Source organism: Aethalodelphis obliquidens, unplaced genomic scaffold (genome assembly GCF_003676395.1).
Source record: "Aethalodelphis obliquidens isolate GAN/ISIS:26980383/991018 unplaced genomic scaffold, ASM367639v1 scaffold8, whole genome shotgun sequence".
NCBI lineage: Eukaryota > Metazoa > Chordata > Mammalia > Artiodactyla > Delphinidae > Aethalodelphis > Aethalodelphis obliquidens.
The window spans coordinates 53,342,752-53,354,501 of record NW_020837952.1 but is presented as its reverse complement, the minus strand read 5'-3'; the positions used below and the strand labels follow the sequence as shown (position 1 = coordinate 53,354,501).

General features: G+C 59.8%; 1 protein-coding gene across 3 annotated transcripts in view; it reads left to right on the top strand.

Moving 5' to 3' along the window:
- Positions 1-10,861, top strand: part of MYH9 (myosin heavy chain 9) — a 92,834-nt gene extending 81,973 nt beyond the window's left edge. For 2 of the 3 annotated variants that reach the window (XM_027107515.1, XM_027107518.1), the window contains 12 exons: positions 209-361; positions 1,481-1,729; positions 2,677-2,889; positions 3,044-3,256; positions 3,559-3,720; positions 4,782-4,910; positions 6,173-6,261; positions 6,352-6,475; positions 6,773-6,981; positions 7,644-7,752; positions 7,858-8,030; positions 9,318-9,435. In XM_027107515.1, coding sequence (XP_026963316.1) covers positions 209-361; positions 1,481-1,729; positions 2,677-2,889; positions 3,044-3,256; positions 3,559-3,720; positions 4,782-4,910; positions 6,173-6,261; positions 6,352-6,475; positions 6,773-6,981; positions 7,644-7,752; positions 7,858-8,030; positions 9,318-9,435 — 1,941 coding nt within the window. Of the gene's footprint in view, positions 1-208; positions 362-1,480; positions 1,730-2,676; positions 2,890-3,043; positions 3,257-3,558; positions 3,721-4,781; positions 4,911-6,172; positions 6,262-6,351; positions 6,476-6,772; positions 6,982-7,643; positions 7,753-7,857; positions 8,031-9,317 lie in introns of all 3 variants that reach the window. The other variant, XM_027107517.1, reaches the window with a different exon arrangement.
- The last annotated feature ends 889 nt before the right edge of the window (positions 10,862-11,750 follow it).

The following is an 11,750-nucleotide window of genomic DNA, read 5'->3' as shown; positions in this document are numbered from 1 at the left end:
GGCTCTCTGCGTCCTCCCCTGCATCCGCGGCTCTCTGCGTCCTCCCCTGCATCCGCGGGCTCTCTGCGTCCTCCCGGCTCCTTGCCAGGTCTCTGCTGGCCGCCCCCTGAATCCGAGGGACTGCTCCCCTCTTCCACCAAGGGTATGGGGACCGCGAGGCCCTGACGCTGCGGGTCCTGAGCCCCTGCCCTCCTTGTTCTCGGAGTAGGAGCTCCTGCAGGAGGAGAACCGGCAGAAGCTGAGTCTGAGCACCAAGCTGAAGCAGGTGGAGGACGAGAAGAACTCCTTAAAGGAGCAGCTGGAGGAGGAGGAGGAGGCCAAGCGGAACCTCGAGAAGCAGATCGCCACCCTCCATGCCCAGGTCCAGAGCTGGCTCCCTGCAAGATACCCCTGGGAACTGTGGGCTGGAGCCTGCAGGCTGGGGAGCTTCTGGTGGGGCGCCCACCTGGACTCCAGGGCACAGCCCTGCCGCTGGGTCCACCCAGGCCTCCCCGAGCTGGACACCTTCCCCTGGGGGAGCTCCTGCCCTCCCCAGACCAGGGCTCATGCCTGGGGTCCCCAAGGAGAATTTAGGAACCCATGAACTTGGGTGGAGGAGACGTACATCTTCATTTCACCAATCTCCAGCTGGCCTTCGGCGTTTTCTTCTGTTACGAATGTAGGCAACAAGCCGTGGCCCTCGCAGTGCCGGTGGCCTGTTCAGTAGAAACCACCGGTCATCGTGTCCGAGCTGAGGGCAGGCTTTGGGAAGGTCATCGTGCTCCTAGCCCCTCAGGAGCCTGCTCTCTGCTGTGCTGATAAAGAAGCACGATGGTTACTGAACCACAGTCTTAAAAAATACCCGACACCCGCACTTTTCTGTATTGGTTTCTTGGCAATCCTGCGTATTTTGCACGTTCAAACCTCGTTACGAGAAGGAGGTCAGAGTCTTCTCTAGACCCTGAAAGGGTCCGGGGCCAAAGATAGACCAAGGGCCCTCTTCCGGATCCTGTCCTAGGACTTAAACGTGCCAGAAGATCTGCACCAGGTCGGGGAGGGTACAGCGTACCTGGATGGCGGTAGGGAGTGTGGGCACGGTGGCAGCTGTGTGTCCAGATGCGAGGAGGGGGCTGCGAGACGGACGCCTGCAGGCAGGGGGCACTAGGCTGCTGCCTGGGGGAGGGGAGGAGGCTTCCCACCGTAGGCCTCCGTCTTGGTACGAGCGGCTGGTGCGGGTCACGACTGAGAGGCCTTGCCGAGCTGACCTGTGGTGTCCGCCTCCCCCGGGCTCTGTGCGCTAGGCACCGGCCCTCTGCAGAAGCTCCATTCCCCTGGCCCCAGAGGGAGCGGGAAGTGGCTGGGGGAGCCGTCTCCGTAACTGGGTTGGTGCCCCATTCCTCCGCTGGCGGGTGGCAGGCCAGCTCCCAGCTGTCCCGGGTGTGGCCACGTTACCCGAGCAGGTGCCGTGCTGGGTGCCTCCTGACCCCTTGCTCCCGCCCAGGTCACCGACATGAGGAAGAAGGTGGAGGACGGCGTGGGGTGCCTGGAGACGGCCGAGGAGGCCAAGAGGAAGCTCCAGAAGGACCTGGAGGGGCTGAGCCAGCGCTACGAGGAGAAGGTGGCCGCTTACGACAAGCTGGAGAAGACGAAGACGCGGCTGCAGCAGGAGCTGGACGACCTGCTCGTGGACCTGGACCACCAGCGGCAGAGCGTCTCCAACCTGGAGAAGAAGCAGAAGAAGTTCGACCAGGTGGGTGTTGTTGGTGCTGCCACCGCCTCACGTCCTCCCCTCTGCAGACACCCTGCCTCGGGCAGGGGCCTCTGTCCGTCAGCCCGGCCCGGGGTCACCGTCTCCAGCCCGGGAGGAGGCCCTGAGGGGCAGGCGCTCAGAGGGCCCCCCCGGATTCCAGCTCGTTGAGGCGCCTGGAAAGAAAGCGCTCACGATAGGTTTGGGAGCAACGTTTCCCCTTTCTTGGTTTTTTATGTTTTTCGAATCTTCTCTAATTAGAATTTTTCTTTATACGTTCATAGCTCTTGCTTACTCCAGGAGATCTGAGGCAGCTTACCGAGACGCAGGCAGTGGGGTGGGGTAGAAAAATGGAATCGTGCAGTCTAAAGCGTTTCCCATCTGTCCCATTTAAGAAATAAGTCCATGGAATAAAGAGGTGCTGAAGCGAAGGGGGAGGGGGGAAAATAAGATGATACGGTCAGGGTGGGCCAGTGCAGGGAAAAGATGCCGCGCGTCCTTGGAGGGGGGCCACAAGGGATTCGCGCCTCCGCGCAGCCAGATTCGCTTTCTTTTCAAGGTAAACACCAACCAGTCATTCAGGAAAACCAGGGGCTTTCCGGGTCCTGAGGGTGAAATATTTACTTCCTGTGGGTTCTCCCGGAAGGGGCACTGAGTGTCATAAAGAACCTCGGTTACTAAGTGATAAAAGTTACACAGACTCCAATGGGTTGTGGCAGAGGCCACCTCCACCTCCGTCTGCTTATGAGGACACGCTGCACAGCACGTGTCACAATCGGAAGCAGCGGCTCGCTGCTCTCCTTGGTCCCTCTCCCCCCAGTCCTGGCCCCTGGGACTCTCCTTCCCCAGGGAGTTCGGGCCCAGATGCTTTACCTGCCAGAGGCCAGCAGGCCCTGAGCTCTTTCTGAGAGCCGGTTGCTCGAGCCTCATGGTGCCCTTCTGTCTCCCAGCTCCTGGCCGAGGAGAAGACCATCTCCGCCAAGTACGCAGAGGAGCGCGACCGGGCAGAGGCCGAGGCCCGGGAGAAGGAGACCAAGGCGCTGTCTCTGGCCCGGGCTCTGGAGGAGGCCGTGGAGCAGAAGGCGGAGCTGGAGCGGCTCAACAAGCAATTCCGTGCGGAGATGGAGGACCTCATGAGCTCCAAGGACGACGTCGGCAAGAGCGTGAGTCCCCGAGCCCACGGCCGGCACTGGGGCGGGGGTGGGGGGGGAGGGAGATGGCCTCAGGACGCGAAGGATTAGGGGCTCACGGACACTGAGGCTGGGGACCTGGGGGCCTTGTGCCCCTCTGTTCCTGACCGCATCCCCTCGGCGGCAGGTCCACGAGCTGGAGAAGTCCAAGCGGGCCCTGGAGCAGCAGGTGGAAGAGATGAAGACCCAGCTCGAGGAGCTGGAGGACGAGCTGCAGGCCACCGAGGACGCCAAGCTGCGGCTGGAGGTGAACCTGCAGGCCATGAAGGCCCAGTTCGAGCGGGACCTGCAGGGCCGCGACGAGCAGAGCGAGGAGAAGAAGAAGCAGCTGGTCAGACAGGTGCGGACGGCCCTCCCGCTCCCCTGGGCAGAGGCGGGCAGGGAGCCCCGGGTTCTGGGGGCTCCTTTCTCCTTCCGCCGGGACTGGGGGAGTCCCCTGATTACGCCCTCCACGTCCTCACATTCCAATCCTCTGCCTGGAGGTCAGTGACCCCCTCTACTAGGGTTTTATGGTCAGGAGTCCTCCCTGTCCCTGGACGCCCCGTGGACGCCACGGGACTGGACCAAGCCCACCCGGGCCGTGAGCTGAGGCGCAGGGTCTGTGGGTACGTCCGGTTTCCTGAGCCGTTGGCATTGCCCCAGGTGCGGGAGATGGAAACTGAGCTGGAGGATGAGAGGAAGCAGCGCTCGATGGCCGTAGCTGCTCGGAAGAAGCTGGAGATGGACCTGAAGGACCTGGAGGCCCACATCGACTCGGCCAACAAGAACCGGGACGAAGCCATCAAACAGCTGCGGAAGCTGCAGGTGAGCTCAGGCTGGACCCAACCAGATCCGGCCGCACATGGCAGCGCTGGGCTCAGCACGGGGCTGGGACACTAGTGGGGTGGCCGGTGAATGCTGGGAAGTGCCGCGTTGCCCTCCCCGAGGAAGGTCTTGGGTGCCTTTAGCTCCATTTCCCAGATGGAGACCCAGAAGCTGAGCAGAAACAAACTAGTCAGAAGCAAACTTGCAGTAAGATTGCTGTCTTTGAGTGAAACAAACAAGTGTAAACCTAGAAATGCAATGGCGTTATAGTCACTTAGTGGCAGATTTCTAGAATAAACCAGACGTGACCCATCCCAGCCTTAACGGACAATGGTGGAAGTTTCCAAGCTGATGGTTCAGAGAAGCAGCTCGGAGCACAGAACACATACTTGGCCTCATCAGTAATGAAAGAATAATAAGTTTAAAAAACCAGCTCTGAGATGCCACATCATATCCAGCAAACCGGCAACAATAAGAACGAGTGTAAACACTGGTGTTTGCGAGGTCGTAGGGCATAGGTGCTCTCATTGCGGTGGCCACTCTACCTGGTACCACTTGGCCGTGCCCAGCAAGGGTTGTATCCTTTGGCCTGGGGAATCCCAATTTGGGATTTATCTCCAAAAGGGAAAAAAACACAACTATTTCCCAAGATCTTCAGAGTTAAAACGAATCACCAGTGAACAAAGGACACGTGACTGCGCCATGTTGCCGGGACTAACCTGGCAGGTGGCCGTTGACCTGGAGCAGTGGGGATGGCCCCAGAGTGCGGGATCCAAGTCAACAGGAGGCGGTAGAAAGTAAACAAAAACGTGGCTGGACTAATACCCACCCGGGGACTAACGCTGCCGCAGGTGTGCTTTGTAGATCCTAACAGTCAAAAGCGTGTAAAGATGGTATAGAATAAAGGGAAGCTGTGTCTTTCCTCTTTTGCCCTTTTATAGCCATGTTGGTTGAATGTGGCCACAGGCTGAGGCCCAGCCGTCGGTCCCTGTCGGCGGGCACTGTGTGGGCACACGGGAGCGGTGGGACAATGGCACCAAGTCTCTCCTCCCCGCCCTCAGGCCCAGATGAAGGACTGCGTGCGGGAGCTGGAGGACACGCGCGCCTCCCGCGAGGAGATCCTGGCGCAGGCCAAGGAGAACGAGAAGAAGCTGAAGAGCATGGAGGCCGAGATGATCCAGCTGCAGGAGGTGGGCCGGGCCGGAGCAGGGCGCTCGGGGCCTCCACCCACCTGCCGGGGCCACCCGGGCAGACCTGGAAGAACGGCCAAGCTCCAGCGATGGGCCGGTGTGGTTCTTGCTTTCTGAAAGAATTGCCCCTCGGGGTTTCATGAAGTAGCAAGGCTCCCTGGTGTGATTAGAACGTGTGTGTGTGTGTGTGTGTGTGTGTGTGTGTGTGAATTAACTCGTCACCTCCTGGGGCCGGCTCCCTCACGTGAATCACCACCACCTGTGGTGACTTCCTGCCTGGCGAGGAGGGGTCCCTCCCAGAGGCTTACGGCGCCTTGTCCTCACACGAGGCAGGTCGGGAAAGCGTCCCCAGGCTCTAGGCAGCCTTCTGCCTTGATGATGCTGGCTACCCAGTTGCTCCTAGCTGGGCCAGACATCCAGGCTCTCCTCGTCTGCCCTGACCAGACCGGCTGTGCCCTCCTGCACACGTGGGTCTCTGGTGAGGCCGCCTCACCCTCAGGGTGAAGCTCTTGCCCCCGCCGGCTTTCAGAGCCCCACACTGTGGCCTTAACTCACGTCTTTGTCCTGTCGCCCCTGCTTCCTGTCTGCCTGGAAGGTAGAGGGACCAGCATCCCGTCAGGCCAGGATGATTTCCTGTTTATTGCAACATCCCCGGCACCTGGCTTAGTTTTTATTTTATTTATTTATTTATTTATTTTTATTTTTGGCTGCGTTGGGTCTTTGTGGCTGTGCGCAGGCGTTTCTCTAGTTGCGGCGAGCCGGGGCTACTCCTCGTTGCGGTGCACGGGCTTCTCATTGCGGTGGCTTCTCTTGTTGCGAAGCACGGGCTCTAGGTGCGCGGGCTTCAGTAGTTGCGGCGCGCGGACTCAGTAGTTGCGGCGCGCGGGCTCAGTAGTTGTGGCTCGCGGGCTCTTGAATGCAGGCTCAGTACCTGTGGCGCACGGGCTTACCTGCTCCGCGGCATGTGGGATCCTCCCAGACCAGGGCTCGAACCCGTGTCCCCTGCATTGGCAGGCGGATTCTTAACCACTGCGCCACCAGGGAAGCCCTGGCTTAGTTCTTAGCGCTTAGGTATGGGGCTGTGTGATCATACGGCGCCTCAGCTGTGGCCTCAGAGGGGCTCCTGGGAACGGGCTTCGTGGAGGAGGCAGGCCTGGGAAGGGGTTTGGGAAGAAGGGGCCAGGGGCTCAGAGTGCCGGGAACAGAGGAGGGCTGTTGGCTGCGGGCGGCCCCGGCGGGTCACATTCGGGTTCCCGTGGCAGGACCTGGCAGCTGCCGAGCGCGCCAAGCGCCAGGCCCAGCAGGAGCGGGACGAGCTGGCCGACGAGATGGCCAACAGCAGCGGCAAAGGGTGAGCCGGCGCGAGCGCGAGCGGGTGCGGGTGCGGGGTTCCCCGCTCTGGTTCGGCCCCTCTCACCTCCCCCCCCCCTCCACTCCCCAGTGCTCTGGCGCTGGAGGAGAAGCGGCGCCTGGAGGCCCGCATCGCACAGCTGGAGGAGGAGCTGGAGGAGGAGCAGGGCAACACGGAGCTGGTGAATGACAGGCTGAAGAAGGCCAACCTGCAGGTGAGCGGCGGGGCTCTCTGCGCACCAGGGCCCCGTCGGTGACACGGGTGGGCCTCCCCAGTGGCAGAGGCAGAGGCGGCCGCCCCCTGATGCTTAGGGGATGATGTCCTGGTGCCTGCACTGGCTCCTTGGTTCCTCTCTCTCGGGCGCTGAGCTGCTTCTGGACCCTTTACGCTGGGCAGCTCCCTCTTGTGGGAAGGCCTAGTGATCAGGGGCCCTGCAGGGTCCAGCTGCCCCTCCTCTGCCCCCGGCCGGGATCCCCACCTTCCTCAAGGTCACCAGCCCTTCTTCCCACAGATCGACCAGATCAACACCGACCTGAACCTGGAGCGCAGTCACGCCCAGAAGAACGAGAACGCGCGGCAGCAGCTGGAGCGCCAGAACAAGGAGCTCAAGGTCAAGCTGCAGGAGATGGAGGGCACTGTCAAGTCCAAGTACAAGGCCTCCATCACCGCCCTCGAGGCCAAGATCGCACAGCTGGAGGAGCAGCTGGACAACGAGACCAAGTGGGTGCCCCTCGCCCGTCACCTGGCACCGTCTGCCGGCTCCTCTGTGTGCCCGTCCCTGAGACTGTTTCCCCCCATCCTGACGGGGCTCTCATCCCTTTCCCTGGGGCCTTTTGCCGGGGCTTGTGGAGTTTGAATAGGACCCACAGCCCACTTCTAAAGTTGGGGAGCCTGATGACTCTCTGAGGGCTGAATCCGAGAGGTGGGGTTCCCACCCACCTGGGCAGCCCATCTGTGGGCTCAACAAGACTGAGACTTCTTTGGGGGTAATGGGGGTCAGTCTTCCTTTTTGCTAGCTTTTTCTTTGGCTGCACTGGGCAGCATGTGCGATCTTAGTTCCCTTGGCCAGGGATTGAACCCGTGCCCCCGGCACTGGACGTGCAGAGTCTTTAACCACTGGGTCGCCAGGGAAGTCCTCTCTTTCCTCGCTTTATGTGTGCTCTCTGAGATGTGTCAGTTCCCTTCCCTGAACCTCAGTTTCCTTATCTGTGAAATGGGGCTAATCCCAGTGCCTTCATAAGAATGTTCAGTAAAGGCGGTCTACCTTAGCATCAGGGGAAGTACCAGTGAGGCCCGGGAATGGGTGGCCCGGCCTGTGGATTTGTCGGCCAGACCTTCCGAAAGAGGGTGCCCCCCTGAGCCTCTGTGTTCGTGCCTTTCAGGGAGCGCCAGGCGGCTTCCAAGCAGGTGCGTCGGGCCGAGAAGAAGCTGAAGGATGTGTTGCTGCAGGTGGATGATGAGCGGAGAAGCGCCGAGCAGTACAAGGACCAGGTGTGTTGGCGGCGGAGCGGGGCCCTGCCCCTTGGCGGCTGAGGGCGGGGAGGGCCACAGGCATGTGGGGTCGTGACCGGGGCCCCTGGCCACGCGTCTCCGCAGGCGGACAAGGCGTCTACCCGCCTGAAGCAGCTCAAGCGGCAGCTGGAGGAGGCCGAGGAAGAGGCCCAGCGGGCTAATGCCTCCCGCCGGAAACTGCAGCGTGAGCTGGAGGATGCCACGGAGACTGCGGATGCCATGAACCGCGAGGTCAGCTCCCTCAAGAACAAGCTCAGGTGAGCCCTGCCGGCCCCACCCGCCCCTTCACAGGACCCTTTCTCCTTCAAAAAGTTAGTTTGTCCTGAAGGGCAGAATTTGGAAAATGAGGCTCCTATAAACTCAGTCACCTTTCTCAGCTAGATGTCAACGAGCAAGGTGCTTAATGACGCCGAGAAAGTGCCGGTCAGAGAGCCCTTCCTCGTTCGCCTTGCCTCCTGGGCTGTAGCCCGGCCTTTTTTTTTTTTCTTAAACTTACTTATTTATTTATTTATGGCTGTGCCGGGTCTTTGTTGCTGTGCGCGGGCTTTCTCTAGTTGTGGTGCGCGGGCTTTTCATTGCGGTGGCTTCTCTTGTTGCAGAGCACGGGCTCTAGGCACGTGGGCTCAGTAGTTGTGGCACGTGGGCTCAGTAGTTGTGGCGCACGGGCTTAGTTGCTCCGCGGCCTGTGGGATCTTCCCGGACCAGGGATCAAACCCGTGTCCTCTACATTGGTAGGTGGATTCTCAACCACTGTGCCACCAGGGAGGTCCTAGCCCTGCCTTTTAAATAAACTCTCCGGGTGATTTCTTCCCGTCCTGCCTGAAGAGTCTGTTCCTGTCGCAGCGCTAAACCTGATGAGAACGTTTTCAGGTTTTGTCAACTAGAAGTTGCTTGAGGCAACCGGCCGGTCCCTGGCACAGCTTTAGGCGCCGGGTGAATACGGGCATCTTCTAACTCTGAACCAATGGAAAGGGCTGCTTGGCAATTCTCAAAGGAATGTCACATTCAGGCAGCATGAAATGGTTGAGGCAGAGGGTCTTCTTGGTCGAGATTCTCACTGCTTACCTCCTTTTCCCAGGGATCGTTTTTTAAAGCATAAAAGCAACAAGAGCAGACAGTCTGGTCAGTGTGTGATACCGATTTTCTTAGCGGGGACCGGAAGGAGACGCCTGTCTCTGTGCGCTGTACACAGTCATTGTGTGTCTCTTAGTTTCACCTGTTTGGTACTGAGTGTGGTCAGAGGGTGGCATTTTGCAGGGGCAGCTTCATCTGCTCTTGTGCCTCCCCGCTTTGAATCAGCCCCCATTACCTGACGGATTTTTGCTAGTGTTTTGGGTGAAAGTGGGAAGCTTCAGGCCGGGGGGGGGCAGGAGGGGACAGCCCTCCTGTCCCCGCTGGAGGCTGTGTCCCTGGAGGCCCCCCTCCCGCCGTTGCTTCTCCCCGTGGGATGTCAGGAGCTAGTTTCCTCTAAAGATCACTTTGAAACACATGAGTTGTACTGCGGCCGCCAGGCCAGCACTGCTGACCGCTGCCTCTGCCCCCAGGCGTGGGGACCTGCCGTTTGTCGTGCCCCGCCGAATGGCCCGGAAAGGTGCCGGCGACTGCTCGGACGAGGAGGTGGACGGCAAAGCCGACGCGGCTGAGGCCAAAGCTGCCGAGTAACAACTTCTTCTTCTGCTGCCCGAGACGGACGACAGCACCGACTCCACTTCCCCTTCCCAGCCCTGCAGCACCCCTCCTCCCTCCTGGGGCTGCTGTGACCGTGACCCCACCTCGTCCCCCCAGGCCAGGGGACCTCAGGCCTCACCTCCCCGCCCATCCCGCCAGGCCTCCTTGAAGGGCTTCCGGCTTCCTCTGCTGCAGCCTGCTCCCCCTCCCCCCCCCCCCCCCCCGCCCCCCGGAATCTAATACCAAAGAGTCAGGGTCCTGGGCCCTGGCCCGGGAACAGAGCGACCAGCAGGATCCCCCCCACCCCTTCCCTTGCCGAAAAGCACAAGATGGTGAGGTGAGGAGGGCGGGCCTCCGGGGATGGGCAAGAGAGTTTTCTACGAATCTATTTTTCTTCAGACTAAGGAGTTTTGCTAGCCCGACGCCCCAGAAGAGTTGTCACCTTCCCCCGCCTCCGCCACCCTCTCCCTTCTTTGCTGTTGGCAATCACACGCGGTGACCTCACACCCTCTGCCCCAGCGGCCCCCCACTCCCGTGGGCTCTGGGTGGTCCGGCATGAGCAGGCCCAGGGGGTCCACTTCTGTGCAGGGCACGGGAAGCTGGCGCGGGGAAGGAGGGGCGTTCCTCCCCACCCCTGCCGGGCAGCGCCACCACCACCTTCCTGATTCTGAAATGTCTCAAGTGCAATGATGACCCCTTTCCCTCCTTTGCCGAGGGCAGCCCACCCCTGCTGCAGCAGGGCTTCTGGGCTGAGAAGACAGGGCCCAGGGGCCAAGCTGGAGAGGCCAGCCGTGGCCTCTTCCAACACTCTTGGGGACCAAATATATTTAATGGTTAAGGGACTTGTCCCGAGCCTGACAGCCAGAGCAGTGGAAAGGGCCAGGTGATCTCGAACCTACTCCAGGACTGGGGCCCGAGGGTAGCTGACCTGCACCGTTGACTCAGTATAATTCAAGACTCTGCCATCTGCGCAGATATTTTTAAAAGAAAAAAAAAGTTGTCTTTTCTCCCTCTAACTGTAATAAATGGTAAAATTCCAAGTCTTTATCACTGCCTTTCCTTTGGAACCACGTCTAGAAGAGAGTAGCTTGTCCTACACTGGTCTACACTGGTGGCTGATCCCCGTATTCCTAACTGTTTTGTATATGCTGCATTTAGACTTACTTATGGCAAAAAAGGCATTTTTTTTTTAAGGAAACAAACTCTCAAGAAATCATGAAGATATATAAAAGCTACATATGCCTAAAAAGCTCTGAATTCAGGTCCCAGTTGCTGTCACAAAGGAGTGAACAGAACTCCCACCCCTGCCCTTTTTTTATATAATGGAAGTGCCTTAGCATGGTTGCAGCCGCCACCACTACAGTGAGCTGGTTTACAGATGTTTTCCACTGAGCATCACAATAAAGACAACCTTGTGCTATGAGCCATGTGTCTGGGGGTGTCTCTGCGCCGGAGCAGGTGGCCTAGAAGGGACTGTACCTGGGCCACCTAGAAGGGACTGTACCTGGGCCACCTAGAAGGGACTGTGCTTTGCTTCTGCAGCAGGCACCTACTTTGTGCAATTTCTGGAAGCTTCCAGGAATGCAGCTCGGCTGGGGCACAGGCTCCAGTAGGGAGTGACAGTCACGCAGAAAGGCAGGCTGGCCAGATTCAAGGATGCTAAGAGTGTCTCATAAATCTTGGTTCCTTTCAGTTACTGAGTACCTACTATGTGATGGACACTGAGCTGGCCTGGGGGATAGAGATACAAGGCCCAGGCGCTGACTTCCAGAACCTTTCTTAGTCATCAGACGATGCAAAGCCTGCCCTATGGAGGTTCATCCCAGGTACCATAGAAGGGGGAATGAGGGAGTTGGTGCTGAGGCCTGTGGGTACTGGGGCAGGGGCTCTTCACAGGACTGTCAGAGCCTTTGTTCCTCCCTTCTTCATGCTTTGAACAAAGGCTGAGCATAGACCAGGCCCCTTGCCAAGCGCTGGGTGTGCGAGGGCAGGGGAGACAGATGTCCCTGCAGTTGCAGGCGGGGGTGGGGGGCAGGCAAAGGCTCTCCTTAGAGAAGGGGTTTGGTGCCCACTTGATTCAAGGTGTGGACTCAGGCAGCAGGTCTGCATGCGGGCCCTCGGGGCCACTGTGTGGCTGGCCCGATTGCTAAGGAGAGCTGCAGGCTCCTAGACGGGGCACCCACCAGGCCTCCAGCAGCCGACCCATCCAGCCTCCGAGCAGGTACACTTTCGGGCCCTGGGAAGGGAGCTGCAGGAGGTGGTGGGAGAGGCGGGTGGGCGCCAGCGCTAGAGCCTGGGGTGCCGCTTCC